This window comes from Rhinoderma darwinii, chromosome 3 (assembly GCF_050947455.1).
Source record: "Rhinoderma darwinii isolate aRhiDar2 chromosome 3, aRhiDar2.hap1, whole genome shotgun sequence".
Lineage (NCBI taxonomy): Eukaryota > Metazoa > Chordata > Amphibia > Anura > Rhinodermatidae > Rhinoderma > Rhinoderma darwinii.
Window position 1 is genome coordinate 241,660,542 of NC_134689.1, and position 18,093 is coordinate 241,678,634.

Consider the following 18,093-nt stretch of genomic DNA (forward strand, 5'->3'; position numbering starts at 1 on the left):
TGCAGACAGGCGCGATGACGTCACTACATCGCGCCTGCCTTCGCCGAGACTCTCACAGCACACTGAGCACAGTGCAGAGGATTCAAAGAATCCTCCACCCGACGTGGGAACGTGGATAGGTAAGTATGTATGTTATTATTTTTCTATTTGGTCCGTACATATGGGGGCATTATACTGTGTATGGGAGGGAGGGGGGCATTATACTGTGTATGGGAGGGAGGGGGGCATTATACTGTGTATGGGAGGGAGGGGAGCATTATACTGTTGGGGCAGCTATAGGGAGCATTATGCTGTGTGGGGGCAGCTATGGGGAGCATTATGCTGTGTGGGGGCAGCTATGGGGGGCATTATACTGTATGGAGGCAGCTATGGGGGGCATTAGACTGTGGGGGCAGCTATGGGGGGCAGTATACTGTGTGGGTGAAGCTATGGGGGGCATTATACTGTGTGGGGCACCTATGAGGGGCATTATACTGTGGGGGCAGCTAAGAGGGGCAGTATACTGTGGGGGCAGCTATGAGGGACATTATATAGTGGAAGGAGCTGATATGGGGGGCATTATACTTTGTGGGAGCAGCTATGGGGGGCATTATAATGTGTGGGGGCATCTATGGGGGGCATTATACTGTGTGGGGGCAGCTATGGGGGAGCATTATACTGTGTGGAGGCAGCTATGGGGGAGCATTATACGGTGTGGGGGCAGCTATGGTGCATTATACTGTGTGGGAGCAGCTATGGGGGGCATTATAATGTGTGGGGGCATCTATGGGGGGCATTATACTGTGTGGGGGCAGCTATGGGGAGCATTATACTGTGTGGGGGCAGCTATGGGGGGCATTATACTGTGTGGGGGCAGCTATGGAGAGCATTATACTGTGTGGAGGCAGCTATGGAGGACATTATATTGTGTGGAGGCCGCTATGGGGGGCATTATACGGTGTGGAGGCAGCTATGGGGGACATTATATTGTGTGGAGGCCGCTATGGGGAGCATTATACTGTGTGGAGGCAGCTATGGGGGGCATTATACTGTGTGGAGGCAGCTATGGGGAGCATTATACTGTGTGGGGGCAGCTATGGGGAGCATTATACTGTGTGGGGGCAGCTATGGGGAGCATTATACTGTGTGGAGGCAGCTATGGGGGACATTATACTGTGTGGAGGCAGCTATGGGGAGCATTATACTGTGTGGAGGCAGCTATGGGGAGCATTATACTGTGTGGAGGCATCTATGGGGGGCATTATACTGTGTGGAGGCAGCTATGGGGGACATTATACTATGTGGAGCCAGCTATGGGGGGCATTATACTGTGTGGAGGCAGCTATGGGGGACATTATACTGTGTGGAGGCAGCTATGGGGGACATTATACTGTGTGGCGTCAGCTATGGGGAGCATTATACTGTGTGGAGGCAGCTATGGGGGGCATTATACTGTGTGGAGGCAGCTATGGGGGACATTATACTGTGTGGAGGCAGCTATGGAGGGCATTATACGGTGTGGAGGCAGCTATGGGGGACATTATACTGTGTGGAGGCAGCTATGGGGGGCATTATACTGTTTGGAAGCAGCTATGGGGGACATTATACTGTGTGGAGGCAGCTATGGGGGACATTATACTGTGTGGAGGCAGCTATGGGGAGCATTATACTGTGTGGAGGCAGCTATGGGGGGCATTATACTGTGTGGAGGCAGCTATGGGGGACATTATACTGTGTGGAGGCAGCTATGGGGGGCATTATACGGTGTGGAGGCAGCTATGGGGGACATTATACGGTGTGGGGGCATCTATGGGGAGCATTATACTGTGTGGAGCCAGCTATGGGGGACATTATACTGTGTGGAGGCAGCTATGGGGGGCATTATACTGTGTGGAGGCAGCTATGGGGGACATTATACTGTGTGGAGGCAGCTATGGGGGACATTATACTGTGTGGAGGCAGCTATGGAGGGCATTATACGGTGTGGAGGCAGCTATGGGGGACATTATACTGTGTGGAGGCAGCTATGGGGGGCATTATACTGTTTGGAAGCAGCTATGGGGGACATTATACTGTGTGGAGGCAGCTATGGGGGACATTATACTGTGTGGAGGCAGCTATGGGGAGCATTATACTGTGTGGAGGCAGCTATGGGGGGCATTATACTGTGTGGAGGCAGCTATGGGGGACATTATACTGTGTGGAGGCAGCTATGGGGGGCATTATACGGTGTGGAGGCAGCTATGGGGGACATTATACGGTGTGGGGGCATCTATGGGGGACATTATACTGTGTGGAGGCAGCTATGGGGGACATTATACTGTATTGGGGCAGCTATGGGGGACATTATACTGTGTGGAGGCAGCTATGGGGGACATTATACTGTATTGGGGCAGCTATGGGGGACATTATACTGTGTGGGGCAGCTATGGGGTCATTATACGGTGTGAGGGCAGCTAAGCGGAGGATTTATATACATTAACAGATCACTGCGTTCCTTTTGCTAGCAAACCCGTGTAACAGGTTTTCTATACTAGTATTCTTATCATTTACAGCAGAGGTTACATTATCCCATATATTATAAGTACAATGACATCTGTTTTGTTATCAGGTATTTCAGGTTGAGGCGATCTGGTCTACATTGTGTTTCAATGGAATTACTGTCCAGAAAACGTCTGCCCCCACAATTGCTATTTTACCAGATAATTCCAGTTCTGACAACCCCTAGAAACAATTACATGCATGCTTGTGGGTGATATTAGTGATTGAACCTTACTACAGTGTGGATTTAAGGCCATGTTCACACTTAGCGGATTCTATAAGGATACCGGCGCAAATCCAGACAGAATCTGCTAGCGTTTTAATGGCAATGCATGTGAATGTAGAATTTTATGCCCCATTCACATGCTCTGAAAGTAAACTGAAAAGATTATATCCATTGGGGTAATGCACGTGCGGATCCGCTGGACAATCCGTGGCTGAGATCTGAGTTTCAGATTTGGATTTCTACCTCAGTTTATCGTCAAAATCCATGAAGTATTTGCCTAGAGCAAATCGTGATGTGTGAGCATACCATTATATTATTATTATTATTATTATTATCCACCATGGTATTATTCTGGTAAGGAATGGCACACAAATTACCTCTTTTTCTGTTATCTGGATGTTGTGGGGATACACAAGCTGGGGGAAAAAAGAAAATAATATTACAAGGTGAGTCATGTTCAATCCCACTAACAGGGGACTCTCCATGCTTGCCAGGCATGCTTGTACATGTAGTTCCACAACAGCTGCTGGCCAGGCACGTCACAGCTATAGATCGCTTATTACTCCTAGGTCAGTGTCTTCCTCCATCCTTCTAGAACAGGCCCCCGCCACATATTTCTACTCGGATTCCCCGGAGCCGATCTGCCTTCATGTAATAGGAAGAATACATTTGTCTTCCCGCTGTTCTGACAAAGATGCTATTACCTCCATGGCCTGGCCTAGCTCCAGATCGAACGTAACAACGCAAACACCATCGAGCCATGCCGAGAAACATTCCCAGGGCAGGCGGCTTCCTCTCGGGTTCTCGGGTTCCTCCATGATTTCTGTCTGCGTGCCCTTTCCAGCCCACTCAGCGCCGAGCATCCTCCGGCGTTACCATAGCGAAAGGACCCACCCTGGTCCTGCCAGCTACGGCTTTGTGTGCGCGTTTCAAGATTTCCACAGCTAGGGGGCGCTTTCAAAGCAATAGAATCACTTTTACTGTATATTTCCCTATGAAGTAAATCACTGAGGTAGCGTTAGGTTCCGTGTCACTATAGTAATGTCGTCATATCGTTACAGCTTTTTTTGCATATTTATTCAAACGACACACGGAATCATCCTTTAGTGTTCGGTTAGGTACATAATCCCATACTGCTGTGTCATAAAGTGAAGTCTTTGGCAGAAATCATAATTCCTATAGACATTCTCTGTATCTCCTTGCGACATATGTCACCGCAATTTTGCTAGAGGCAATGCATAGCTAACGACTAGGCCATATAGTAGGTGCATTTATTAATGCAATTTATAAGCACCAGTTTTCTGATACATCACAATTATTCTAAATTGTATAGCCATAGTAGTCTAGGCTGTCACAAGAAATGAATCTAAGAGCAGTCTATATTTCTTAGGTTTGTGCAATAGAAGCCTGTATGTGCGTGTGTGCGTGTGTGCGTGTATCTTTGTGTTGGCATTGCACCGCAGTCCATTACATGTAAGTGAGTAGGAATTTCAGGTCTTGCTACTTTTCTGTTTCAATTAACTTTATTGGTAAGAACCCCTAAAAAAACAAAACAGTGGATACAAACATATATTCTATTTTAGGTTTTCTACAAAAAAAAAAAAAGATGCAGAAATCACTTTATTAACATAAAAAATAAAAGTTATGACTGTTTAACCAGTGGAAAACCATTAAAAAGTATCAGTTCATCAAGTCCCGAAATACTTTGTACAAAGTGCAGCACACGCCTTTGTAGATAGTGACACACACACACACACACACATATATATATATATACACACACACACACACACATACACACACACACACACACACACACACACACACACACACATATATATATATACACACACACACACACACACACACACACACACACACACACACACACACACGTGGGAGCTCGATTGGGGCTCCTTCTAGGAGTGGAATACCCAGCCAGAGCGCTGCTGGAGGAGCCCCTGAAGTCACTGTCCATATACGGACAGTGACACGGGGAATCCTCCAGGATCTGGATTCCCCCCCCCCCGGTCAGAGAGTTGCTGTTGCTCTGGCCGGGGGATTCCTCTGCTGAAGGAGCCCCTGAAGTCACTGTCCATATATGGACAGTGACTTCAGGGGCTCCTCCAGAAGAGGAATCCCCGGCCAGAGCGTCGGTAACACTCTGGCTGGGGATTCCACTCCTAGAGGGAGCCCCAATGGAGAAATCTACAGGGAGGGGGTGTAGCGCTGTCATCAGGGTGGGGTGTGTGAGGCACTATCTACAGGGGGGGTTGCACTATCTACAGGGGGCTGTGTGGCTATTGCTCACCTGCCACCAACGATCCAGCAACACGGGAAGGGACTGCGCTCTTTTATGACATCATGTAGGAGCGCGCTCCTCCTTTGGCCTGCTCTCTCCACTCCTGAGGGAGCTTCGGTGCCCCGCGGGCCGTAGATGATAGCCTCATGGGCCACATGCAGCCCGCGTGTTTGAGACCCCTGGTCTAGGGGTTTATCAATCAAGCCTGAATGAGTAGGATTGGAGACCGGACTGCCTGACTCTTTCTGACAGCATCAACACCCAGATGACTCTTCGCCGGTAAATATAGGGGTTGGTCGCTTTAGGAAAATCTTCAGTAATGCATCACATCACTCTGCATCCTGCATTGTAACACACTAAGTCCAGGAAATGAGCACAGGTGCAGTGTGTTACAATGGAGGTAGCAGAGTAATAGGTCTGGTCAAATATTCCTCCACCTGTGGCCACATCAGGGACAGGAGCGGCCAGGCTAGAAGATACAGCTGTCACAAGGGGGCATGACTTATGAATGCAGGACAACAGAGCTGAATTTCATATTAAGTGAAGTTTACAATGCAATACTGAAGATTTTTTTTTAAAGCATCAGACCCCTTTAACATAAATTGCACACCGTTTTAAAAATTTTAAAATCAGTGCATTGACTCTGTGTGAACACAGCCTAAAGGGGTGCAGCTGTCTCATTTCCGGGGGTGCCAGGAGCAGAACCCCCGTGATCAGCACCCCCTGGAATACAGATCATTTTTCCAAGGAAGCCTTTTTTAGTCCGGATTCACAAGAGAGTGTAAAAGTTCCTCAAAAGGTCCGTGTGTCATCAGCATATGATGCGCGGCTGCGTGATTTTCGCGCAGCCGCCATCATTATGACACTCTGTATGTTTGTAAACAGAAAAGCACGTGGTGCTTTTCTGTTTTCATTCATAGTTTTGACTACTGTAGCGCGCATCACACGGAAGTGCATCCGTGTGCCGTGCGCGGTTTTCACGCACCCATTGACTTCAATGGGTGCGTGATGCGCGAAAAACAGCCAAAGATAGGACATGTCATGAGTTTTACGCAGCGGCCATACGCTGCGTGAAAATCACTGACAGTCTGAACGGCCCCATAGACCAGGTCCGTTCGTCTGAATAGGCCCTTAGGCAGACTTTTCCCCTCCAGTGTCTCGAGCCTACCAGAATAAGAGAGGGCTCATAAGGGATTCTTGAGCTGGCGTCTCTCTATGATATCGATATGCTCTAATAGGACATATAGACAAGGGTTGTCTTTTTGAGACAAGCCCTTTAATTCTATATATGTGAAGGAGATTTGGAGCTCAGTGAGAAAAAAACAGAGCTCTGGCCAATATAACGATATATAAGGAAACTAAGCAGTAAAGAATGTTGGATCTAAAAAGTACCTGTTGTTAAAAAGTGGATTTTAACAAGAAGGGCCATCCTTTAGGCGGGACGAGCACGTCCTGTGCCGCAAGCCCAAGAACCTCCCGCTGGAGTAACATCTCCATACCCACTCCTAAATCGGATCCACTTCACCTCGGGCTCAGCGCTGGATCCTGACACAGTTCAATGTCAGGATGTTGTATGTGCGGCACAGATAACGTCTGACACTGAATGGCATCAGGACCAAGTACCGAACCCCGAGGTGAAGAGGAACCGACTCAGGAGTGGAGAGGGTAAGTATATGGAATGGATACTGTCTGCTGGGGCCCTGTATCTAAGCTTATCATGTGTAATACTATCTGCTGAGCTGCTGTATCTAATCCTAACATGTGTGATACTGACTGCTGGGGCCTTGTATCTAAGGCCTGATTTACACGAGCATGTGCGTTTTGCGCACGCAAAAAACGCGTAGTTTTGCGTGCGCAAAATGCACTTAACACCTGCGTGTGTCTTCAGTGTATGATGCGCGGCTGCGTGATTTTCGCGCGGCCGCCATCATTATGACACTCCGTTTGGATGTTTGTAAATAGAAAAGCACGTGGTGCTTTTCTGTTTACATTCAGAGTTTGACAGCTGTTGCGCGAATCACGCAGTTCGCACGGAAGTGCTTCCGTGCGACCTGTGTGGTTTTCACGCACCCATTGACTTCAATGGGTGCGTGATGCGCGAAAAACGCTGAAATATAGAACATGTCTTGAGTTTTACGCAGCGCACTCACGCTGCGCAAAACCCACGGACTGTCTGCACTGCCCCATAGAGTAATATAGGTGCGTACGACATGTGTGAAAAGCACGCGCGTCGCACACGCGTATATTACGCTCGTGTAAATGATGCCTAATCCTGTCATGTGTGATACTGTGTGATACTGTCTACTGAGCTGCGGTATATAATCCTATCATGTGTGATATTGTCTGCTGGGGCCCTGTATCTGAGCCTATCATGTGTGATACTGACTGCTGCGGCACTGTATGTAATCCTAGCATGTGTGATACTGACTGCTGGGGCCCTGTATCTGAGCCTACCATTTGTGATACTGACTGCTGGGGCCCTGTATCTGAGCCTATCATGTGTGATACTGACTGCTGGGGCACTGTATGTAATTCTAGCATGTGTGATACTGACTTCTAGGGCCCTGTATCTGAGCCTATCATGTGTGATACTGACTGCTGGGGCCCTGTATCTGAGCCTATCATGTGTGATACTGACTGCTGGGGCACTGTATGTAATCCTAGCATGTGTGATACTGACTGCTGGGGCCCTGTATCTGAGCCTACCATGTGTGATACTGACTGCTGGGGCCCTGTATCTGAGCCTATCATGTGTGATACTGTCTGCTGGGGCCCTGTATCTGAGCCTATCATGTGTGATACTGTCTGCTGGGGCCCTGTATCTGAGCCTATCATGTGTGATACTGACTGCTAGGGCCCTGTATCTGAGCCTATCATGTGTCATACTGTCTAATGGGGCCCTGTATCTAAGCACATCTTGTGTTCAAAAAATGTATAAATTAAACGGACAGCATGGGGTCACTCTGACAAATCCTAAACGAGTGCCTTGCTGGGCAACCCGGTGGCTGGTAACAAGATGACCCCATGTTGTGGGTCCATCTGTTCTAGTGACATTCAGTCCGGGCTCTGTAGCGCTGGTCCTGGTTGAGTAATTGGGGAAAACGTAGACCGTTCATTTGGTTATTTATTTACTGGTTTATTCTTTAACCGCACGGTGAGTGGTAAATGTTTTATACCATTTATAGATTTCATTCTTTTCCTATGCGGTACCGTAGAATTCTCACAACAATGGTGATTTTTTACACCTGCCCTTGGCCCCAAATAGGATAAAGATGGCCATGTTCACAAGAAATTTCTTAAAAGTTGGAACATACTAAAAATGATGGAATATAATGGACTACTATTTACGTATCTTAGTTCTGTTTTCTTACAAAAACCAGAATCACGACAGAGGACACTGGCATGCACACTATCAATCCAAGACAAAATGCCCACCTCAAAGAAGCAGACTACTGCTCTGTACCCCAATGTGACATATCCCCTTGTCTTGCAGTAAGTCTTGATATAACATTACACACTCTTGGCGCCAACAGTCGGTGCCCCCAATCAATACACAGCCCTATATGACTGAATGTGAGAAGTGAATAGTCAGCCTATAGCTTTCTCGGTGGAGGACCATGAGCTCGGAGCCCGTCATTCCGTGGTCCTCAGTATTCAGTGACTCGTCGTCCTCTCCGCTCTCCCTCCCCCGTAATGTGGCGCCTCCCCCGTGTCCGCCATCTTGCGGCCGGTGACTGAGAGAATCTCGGCCCGTGAGAGTAGTACCGAGCTCAAGCTGAGTGACCGGGGGTTTCACCGTGCACATCTTTCACCGTAAAGCACACCCCGCTACGTTTCACGTATTTGAACACAAAGCCAGCTGGCGGAGAAGCATTGTGAACGGAGACTCCAGACCGGGGAATAAAGTTCCGGCGAGGCCGAGCACAGCTCTTGTTTCCCGTACGTGTTTTCCACACACCGCTGGTGTACGGTATTTATGACAAGCTTCGGCCCGCAGTTGAAGGCGGGTGTCCTTGTGTTTTGACCGTCAGTCCTACATAAACAATGGAGTTTTGTGCTCAGGATGTTGTTGACTGTCCTGTTAGTATTTATTTCACTGTTCCCTCATTCTGTGCATCTTGCTAGTGTCATGAGTGTTGCTTTCTCTCTGAACGCCACATAAATATTTAGTAATGTGGTTTCCTGGCTTTGGAGGAGTGACAGCTATGTATGTACTGACTTAATAGTGCAAGTAGTGAACTACTGCTAGTCTCTACCTCATGACTTATGTGTGGAACATAGTAGTGAAAAGTGCAAGGTGTATCCCCATTATCTGACCGAAAAGGGTAGATCAATCAATGTGACAATTGCAAAATAATCCTATCCATCACAGTGGGAAGTGTATCTGATCTGCACGTATTTTTCTGCCACCATCACAGTTGTGATAGTGTTTTATTTTTCCTCCACTGTAACTACTCATCCTGTAGAATATTCTTCCCATCATAGCAAAAAAAGAGGACAGTTCAGATGAATGTCCCAATAACCATGGAGGGGGGTTTCCAATATTTGCCATGAACGAAACGCGTCATGAGTCGTCTTCGAAAACAAGCGGGTTTCCAGTCCAGTCTGCATTGAAATCGTAGGGAGTTATGGAAACCTGTGAGTGTTCTCACTTACAGGTTTTTTGAGAACATCTAAAACACTGATTTGGGGTTCCAAGAGCTAGGACCTGAGAAATGGGTGGAAAGCAGACTGCGTATGTGTAGTTGCTCTTCAGAGAAATAAAGTTACAGAAACTTCTAAGAGCCCTTTTCCATAGGCACTAAGAGCACTTCTAAGCATTTGAAATGGAACTCTCATTCATTTCAATTGACAGCAACCGCATGAGAGTTTACAGTACGAATACCTCCCCACCGTAAATCGGGACCTTGACACGTTTGTTCACACTTCCACAATTTTTACACATTTATGGCATGTCTGATTGAGATACCATATAAATGGACTGCGTAAAAATCACTTTAAAGGGGTTGTCCACTACCGGACAACTGCGGATAGGTCATCAGGATATCATTGGTGTGGGTCCGACACCCGGACACGGCAACGATCAGCTGCTCTGGTGGCCTGCGGGCATCGGATGTTATTGCACGTTATGCAATGTATGTAGCCAGAAGCAGTTGGGTCTGTACATTGCATAGCAGTTGTGCTGCAGAACCGCAGTTCTGCTCCTATTCACTTGAATAGAAGCAGAGCTCCACTGCTGCAGCTCGGCCACTATTCCGTGACCGGAGCTAACTGCTTCCAGGATCTACGTCTGGTACCCAGAGGCAGCCGGAGCTGCTTAACGGTGCGGGGTTCGGCTGTCGGACCACCACAGATCATGTACTGATGACCTATCCGGTGGACGACCCCTTTAAAGTGTGAGCTCACACGTGGCGAACTTGCGTTGTATTTCCCAGGCATAAAAATATGCTACAGAATACTGCAATGTATGCCTATGGGAAAAAAATATGAGAATATTTTTCCCATAGGCACACACACTAGTTTTCCCGCATCATATTTTTACGGGTGGATGGCTTGGGTATACAGACAGGGTCAAGGCCTGACCTCCTGACAAAGCCTTTGTGAAACGTGCGTCGGGTCTGCGGTGGTGCCCTGGGTCTGGTCCTTTTTGACGCTGATACCAAATATGTGCTTACAATGAATGGTGCACAAACTGGCTTTTGGAGAGCAAATTTTCTATTGTATTTTTAAATTGTATGTATATTTTAGGTCTTGATGGCCAACTTGTTTTTATGGTATTTCTAAATAAAGTATTTGAATTTTGTATGGTACATACTATGTGCTTTGTATTAATTTTCTTTTGGATATTGATGTGTCTACACAAATCTATAGGTACTTTTTCTATGAAATGACGTGCAGACGTTTATTGTAAAAAAAATTTGGTCTGAATCAGTATATTGATATGTTTCTGGTATTGTTTTAATGCTTTTTTTATTTTGCTTCTGCAGCCAGATAGTCTGTAGTAAGGCTTTGTTCACATCTACGTTGGGGTCCCGTTCTGACGTTCCGTCTGAGCTTTCCGTCAGAACGGGATCCTGAACAGGCACAAACTGAAACAGATGGAAACCAGAGGTTTCGGATCCGGTGCCCATGGTTTACCTTTGTCTCTGTTGTGCACCGGACCCGTCGTTTTGCCGGAAGCAATAGAGTAGTCGACTATGATTTTAGTACCGTTTTCATTTAGCGTCGTTTTGTACATGCTTTTTTTCTGGCATTTTTTTATGTCCTCTAGAGAAGCCTATGGAAAAATGCCTGAAAAACACCAGGACCAGAGCATGCAGCTTTTGGAAAAAAAACGCCACTGACCACAGAATTGCCTAAAAAAAACTCCACAAACCAAATTGCAGTTGTATATAGTGCATTTTATATTTTACTATAGACTTTAGTGCAACATCTGGCCACACTAAGAAACGTCAGAAAAAAATGCCACCAAAGCCACTGTTTGAATCTAGCCTAAATATAATATGCCACTAAAAACACAAACTTAAAAAAACATGTTCAATTTAAAAAAGGCTAACTTTTTCATGCATTTTAAAAAGCCCCAAAAATTCTGTGTCAGGCTATGTTCACACGGGGTATTTTGCCGAGTTTTTTGACGCGGAAACCGCGTCGCAAAACTCAGCAAAAACGGCCCGAGAACGCCTCCCATTGATTTCAATGGGAGGCGTCGGCGTCTTTTTCCCGCGAGCAGTAAAACTGCTTCGCGGGAAAAAGAAGCGACATGCCCTATCTTCGGGCGCTTCCGCCTCTGACCTCCCATTGACTTCAATGGGAGGCAGGAGAAAGCGTATTTCTCGCTGTTTTATGCCCGCGGCGCTCAATGGCCGCGGGCGAAAAACGGCGGGATAATCGCCGCGAAAATCGGCGTGCAGGGAGAGGAATATCTGCCTCAAAGTTCCAAACGGAATTTTGAGGCAGATATTCCTCCCCCAAAATACTCCGTGTGAACATAGCCTCAGGCTTCGAACTACCGTTGTCTCCCGTTAAAGGAACAGTGTCACCAAATTTTTTTTTTTTATATCAGTTTTATGTTAGGGTTTTATTAAAAACGTTTGTATTAATTTGTGTGTTTGTCTGTTACTTTTTTTTATTTTTACACTTTTTCTTCCCTATGGGGGCTGCCATTTTTTTTTCCATTTCTGTATGTGTCGATTAACGACACATACAGACATGGAATACGGCAGCTCCAGTCCCATAGGGACCACACAGTCCAATTTGAAATGCGCGCCGTGCGGCGCCATTTTCCTGTGGACCGGAAGTTGCGGCCGGACAGTAAAATTACTACTTCCGTTCGCGGCTTCCGGACTTGTGCACATGGAGCAGCGGCAGCGGACGGACCGGAGGGAGCGGCGGCGGCAGGAGCAGGTAAGTTATTTCTATGTATGTTCGTGTTTTACTGTGTGTTTACTAGTGTATGTAAACCTTCTACACTGTGTGTTAGCTCAAAAAATGGCGACACACCGTTTAAGAGGTTAGACCGTTCAAACCCCTCGTTTCTCCCGGCACTAGCCAGGATAAGGGAGGGGGGGGGGGGATTCCGAGAGCTCACTAGAGCGAGGGATTTTTTCCCAATTTTGCAGCATAAAGCAATGTGGTTGCTTTACCTCATGCAATGCTGCAATTTTGGGAATTGCTCCATCTAGTGACCAGTGCTGGGAAATATTATAAATTGAATCCAATTTATAATATTTCCTGACTCGTGAAAAAAATAAAAAAAATTAGAACAATGTTTAAAGGGAATGTGTTTTATTTTTTTCACGAGTCAGGAAATATTATAAATTAGATTCTAATTTATAATATTTCCCATTGCTGGTCACTAGATGGAGCTATTCCCAAAATTGCAGCATTGCATGTGGTAAAGCAACCACATTGCTTTTTGCTGCAAAATTGGGAAAAAAGCACTCGCTCTAGTGAGCTCTGAGAATCCCCCCCTCCTTTATCCTGGCTAGTGCCGGGATAAACGAGGGGATTGAACGGTCTAACCTCCTACACTGTGTCGCCATTTTTTGAGCTAACACACAGTGTAGTAGGTTTACTTACAGTAGTAAACACACACACACACGAACATACATAGAAATCTCTTACCTGCTCCTGCCGCCGCGGCTCCCTCCGGCCCGTCCGCTCCGTCTGCTGCCGCTAGTCCAAGTGCACAAGTCCGGAAGCCGCGACCTGAAGTAGTAATCTTACTGTCCGGCCGCGACTTCCGGTCCACAGGAAAATGGCGCCGGACGGCGCGCATTTCAAATTGGACTGTGTGGGAGCGGCGCATGCGCAGTTCCCACACAGACGGCGTACACAGAAGTGGATGGGACGGGACCCGTTCGCAGTCCCTATGGGACTGTGGCTGCCGTATTCCATGTCTGTATGTGTCGTTAATCGACACATACAGAAATGGAAAAAAAAATGGCAGCCCCCATAGGGAAGAAAAAGTGAAAAAATAGAAAAAAGTAACACACAAACACACAAATAAATAAAAACGTTTTTAATAAAACACTAACATTAAACTGACATGAAATTTTTTTTTGTGGTGACACTTCCTTTAATCACCTACACACTAATTGTTTAACTAAAAAAAACAAAACATGTTTTGCTGGCAACACATTCCCTTTAAGGTCTCTTTCGTCAGAGGAACAGATGACCGAAAATCCAAATGGAAAGCTTCACTTCCGTTTGAATCACCATTGATTTCAATGGTAATTCTTTTGTTTCAGTTGGATTCCGTTTGCCTCCGTTCACTAGGTTTCCGTTCTTTTCACAGAACCATAAGTGTAATCTGCAGCACTTTTGCTTCCATGAAAACAAAACTAAAGCCTAGAGAGCGGAGGCAAACGTAATCCAACTGAAACAAAAGAATTATCATTTAAAATCAATGGTAATTCTAACGGAAGTGATGCTTTCCGTTTGGATTTTCGGTCATCTCTTCCTCTGACGGAAGAGACCTAAACGGGAGACAGCGTTAGTGTGAATTTAGCCTTAAAGGGAACCTGTCACCAACATTTCACCTATTACACCAGAAATACCTTGTAGTGGGTGAAAAATCTTTTTTATGTAACCTATAATTCTCCTAAGCTCTGTACCTTTTAGTATTCCATTTTTTTGTGTTCCTGTGCCATATACTAATGAGCATAACAGTCGTATCTTCGTTTGAAAAGAGTCATATCTTCATTCCACAAGCCCTTCGAAGTTAACCCTGCCTCCTTACTTTTGATTGACCGCTCCTCGCCTCCCCCAGCACACACAAAACCCTGCGCTTGCGCATCAATGTCCTGTTCTGGTGCGTGCGGGTCACCATAGTGGTGCATGTGCAGTAACTAGATGTGAGGCTGGATGAAGCAGAGAAGATTGTCGGACCATACATGACGGGTGCTTGCACACTATTTCAGACAAGTTTTCAGCATTCAGGGTGGGACAGTTTTCGGCCGTGGGTGGGCATAAGAAGAGGAGCGAACAAAACTGCCAGATTATTACCATAAAAGTTACAAAATGTTTACAGACCATTATTTACGGTCAGAGGAGGAGTTTAGGAGAGGGGATAATGGCAATGAACTTTTGACAGCAGTGGCCAGTGAGGGGTGAGTAGAGCTCAATAGGTGAAATGCTAATGACAGGTTCCCTTTAAGGAGACCTGAAGGGGTTTTAAGTTTGTTGTTCCAGATGTAACAACTCCTTTAAAGAGGCTCTGTCACCAGATTATAAGTGCCCTGTCTCCTACATAATCTGATAGGCGCTGTAATGTAGATAACAGTGTTTTTTATTTAGAAAAACGATCAATGTTGACGGAGTTATGACCTATTTTTGATGTATGCTAATGACTTTCTTAATGGACAACTGGGCGTGTATTTACTTTTTGACCAAGCGGGCGTTGTAAAGAGAAGTGTATGATGCTGACCACTTTTGGGGGTTTCCACTGTTTTAGCACCACAAGACCTCTTCAAACCGGACATGGTGCCTAATAAAAAGGAGGCCTCATAATCCACTAGGTGCTCCTTTGATTCTGAGGCCGCTGCTTCAATCCATTATCACACTAAGGCCACATTTGGGATATTTCTCAAAACTGAAGAACCGGGGCAATAAGTATTAAGTTGCGTTTCTCCTGGTAAAACCTTCTGTTTTACAGAAAAGAATTGAATAAAAAGGATTTTCTGACAAAAAAAAAAGAGAAATATGTCAATTTCACCTCTACTTTGCTCTAAATTCCTGTGAAACACCTAAAGGGTTAATAAACTTTTTAAATGCTGTTGTGAATACTTTGAGGGGTCTAGTTTCTAAAATGGGGTGTTTGATAGGGGTTTCTAATATATGGGCTCCTCAAAGCAACTTCACAACTGAACTGGAACCTAAAAAAAAAAAAACGAGGCAATACTTCGCTTCTTACATTATACTGATAATGAGCTGTGCCCACCCCGAGATGACCCCAGTTTTGACTGTTTGTATAAACGGAGACCCCTATTAGACCATTTCAGTGCCCGGTTTTCCCAAGCATACACCCCCGAGAAGTGTATTTCTATTGATGAGTCCTTGCTACATTTTAAAGGGAGGCTTCAATTCCGCCAGTACCTGCCGAGTAAGAGGGCAAGGTATGGCGTGAAGATTTATAAGCTGTGCGAGAGTGCATCAGGCTATACCTACAGATTTAGGATATATGACGGGAAGGACACCAGTATTCAGCCCCCAGAATGCCCCCCCTTACTGGGAGTTATGCAAAAATTGTGTGGGATTTGGTGCACCCACTGCTGGACCAGGGTTACCACCTCTACCTGGATAATTTTTATACCAGCGTCCTACTCTTCAAGTGCCTCGCTTCCAGAAGGCATGCGGCACTGCTAGAAGAAATCTGAGAGGCCTCCCTAAGACACTGCTTGGTTAAACACTCAGAAGGGGTGAGAGCAGGGCACAATCTAGCAGCAACATATTGTGTGTCAAGTACAAGGACAAGAGAGATCTCCTTGTATTGACAACTATACATGGCCACACGCATCGTACCAGGGCAACACTTTCCAGGAGAAGTTCCCCAAACTGGCAAGATGGGAAAAAGTCAAGAGGTGCAAAGTCTGCAATAAGAGGGGGATAAGGGAGGACAATCAATGTGACACGTGTCCCGAAAAACCAGGGCTCTGTATGAAAGTGTTTTAAAATTTTAACATACATCCCTTAGATTTCCACCCTGATGCACTCCGCACAGCTTATCCCCCTCATCTTTCCCTTCTGAGCCCTGCTGTGTGCCCAGGCAGCTGATAACAGCCACATGTAGGGTATTGCCGTATCCAGGAGAACCCACATTACAGTTTATGGGGTGTATGTCTCCGGTGGCGCATGCTGGGCACAATATATTGGACACTGAAATGGTGTGTGTATATAAAAGTAGAGATCTTGCAGCACTCAAAGTGGTGAAAATAAAGTGGTTTATTCAGCCAACAAACAGCGACGTTTTTGTCCAACAATAGGACCTTTATCAAGCATGCTTGATAAAGGTCCTATTGTTGGACAGAAACGTCGCTGTTTGTTGGCTGAATAAACCACTTTATTTTCACCACTTTGAGTGCTGCAAGATCTCTACTTTTATATACTACCTAGTCCTTGGATCTGGATGGCTTGCTTGGCACCTGTTCATCTTCTCTAGTGAGTGCTGCTGTTTTCTTTTGCTGCTATATATATATATATATATGAGTGAGAGAGAAAATTGCAAATCCCACACTGCACCATATGCTGCGCCTTACCTTTTAGACAATACATGTGGGATCAAAATGCTTACTACAGATGAATGCCTTAAGGGGTGTAGATTTTAAAATGGGGTCGCTTCTTGGGGGTTTCCATTGCTTTGATACCTCCTGGTTTTCCGCAAATGCAACATGGCTCCCGAAAACCAATCCAGCAAAATCTGGACTCCAAAGAACACACAGCGCTCCTTTCCTTCTGAGCCCTCCCATGGGCCCAAACGGCAGTTTATCACCACAGATGGGGTATTGCCGCAATCAGGACAAACTGGGCAACAAAATGGGGTATTTTATTTCTTGTGAAAATAAGACATTTTGAGCCGAAACGACATATTATTGGGAGAAATATTTTTTTTTTTAATTCACAGCCCAATTCAAATAAGTTCTGTGAAAAAACTGTGGGGTCTAAATGGTCACAACACCCAGAAATGAATTCATTGAGGGGTGTAGTTTCTAAAATGGGGTCACTTCTGGTGGGTTTCCATTGCTTTGATACCTCTGGGGCTCTGCAAATGCGACATGGCACCCTAATACCAATCCAGCAAAATCTGGACTCCAAAGAACACACAGCGCTCCTTCCCTTTTGAGGCCTCCCATGGGCCCAAATGGTAGTTTATCCCCACAAATGGGGTATTGCCGTACTCAGGACAAATTGGGCAACAAAATGTGGTATTTTATTTCTTGTGAAAATAAGAAATTTTGATAAAAAATGACATCTTATTGGAAAAAGTCATTTTTTAGATTTCACAGCCCAATTCAAATACGTGCTGTGTAAAAACTGTGGGATCAAAATGGTAACAACAACCATAAATGAATTCCTTGAGGGGTGTAGTTTCCAAAATGGGGTCACTTTTGGGGGATTCCTACTGTTTTGGCACCTCAACACCTCTTGAAACCTGGCATGCTGCCTACAATATATTCTAATAAAAAGACTCCCCCAAAATGCACTAGGTGCTCCATTGCTTCTGAGGCCTGTGTTTTAGTCCACAATCAGAATAGAGCCACATGTTGGACATTTCTAAAAACTGCAGAATCTGGACAATACATATTTAGGAGTGTTTCTTTGGTAAAACTTTCTGTGTTACAGAAAAAAAATTGAATAAAATTGAAATTCAGCAAGAAAAAAGAAATTTGCAAATCTCACCTCCACTTTGCTTTAAAAAAAAAAACTTTCTAAATGCTGTTTTGAATACTTTGAGGGGTCTAGTTTTTAAATGGGGTGTTTTATTTGGGTTTCTAATACATAGGCCCCTCAAAGCCACTTCAGAACCGAACAGGTACCTTTAAAAAAA

General features: G+C 45.5%; 2 protein-coding genes across 10 annotated transcripts in view; one reads left to right on the plus strand and one right to left on the minus strand.

Annotated features, from left to right (window-relative positions):
* Window positions 1-3,740, minus strand: part of DENND6B (DENN domain containing 6B) — an 83,588-nt gene extending 79,848 nt beyond the window's left edge. For both annotated transcript variants that reach the window (XM_075857582.1, XM_075857580.1), the window contains exons 1-2: window positions 3,451-3,740; window positions 3,124-3,162 (exon numbers count right to left, since the gene is read on the minus strand). In XM_075857582.1, coding sequence (XP_075713697.1) covers window positions 3,124-3,162; window positions 3,451-3,609 — 198 coding nt within the window. In that variant the 5' untranslated portion in view covers window positions 3,610-3,740. The remainder of the gene's footprint in view (window positions 1-3,123; window positions 3,163-3,450) is intronic.
* Window positions 3,741-8,568: 4,828 nt separating this feature from the next.
* PPP6R2 (protein phosphatase 6 regulatory subunit 2) overlaps window positions 8,569-18,093 on the plus strand; it is a 206,137-nt gene continuing 196,612 nt past the window's right edge. For all 8 annotated transcript variants that reach the window (XM_075857583.1, XM_075857588.1, XM_075857584.1 and 5 more), the window contains exon 1: window positions 8,569-8,987. The gene's annotated coding sequence lies outside the window, so the exon portion shown is untranslated. The remainder of the gene's footprint in view (window positions 8,988-18,093) is intronic.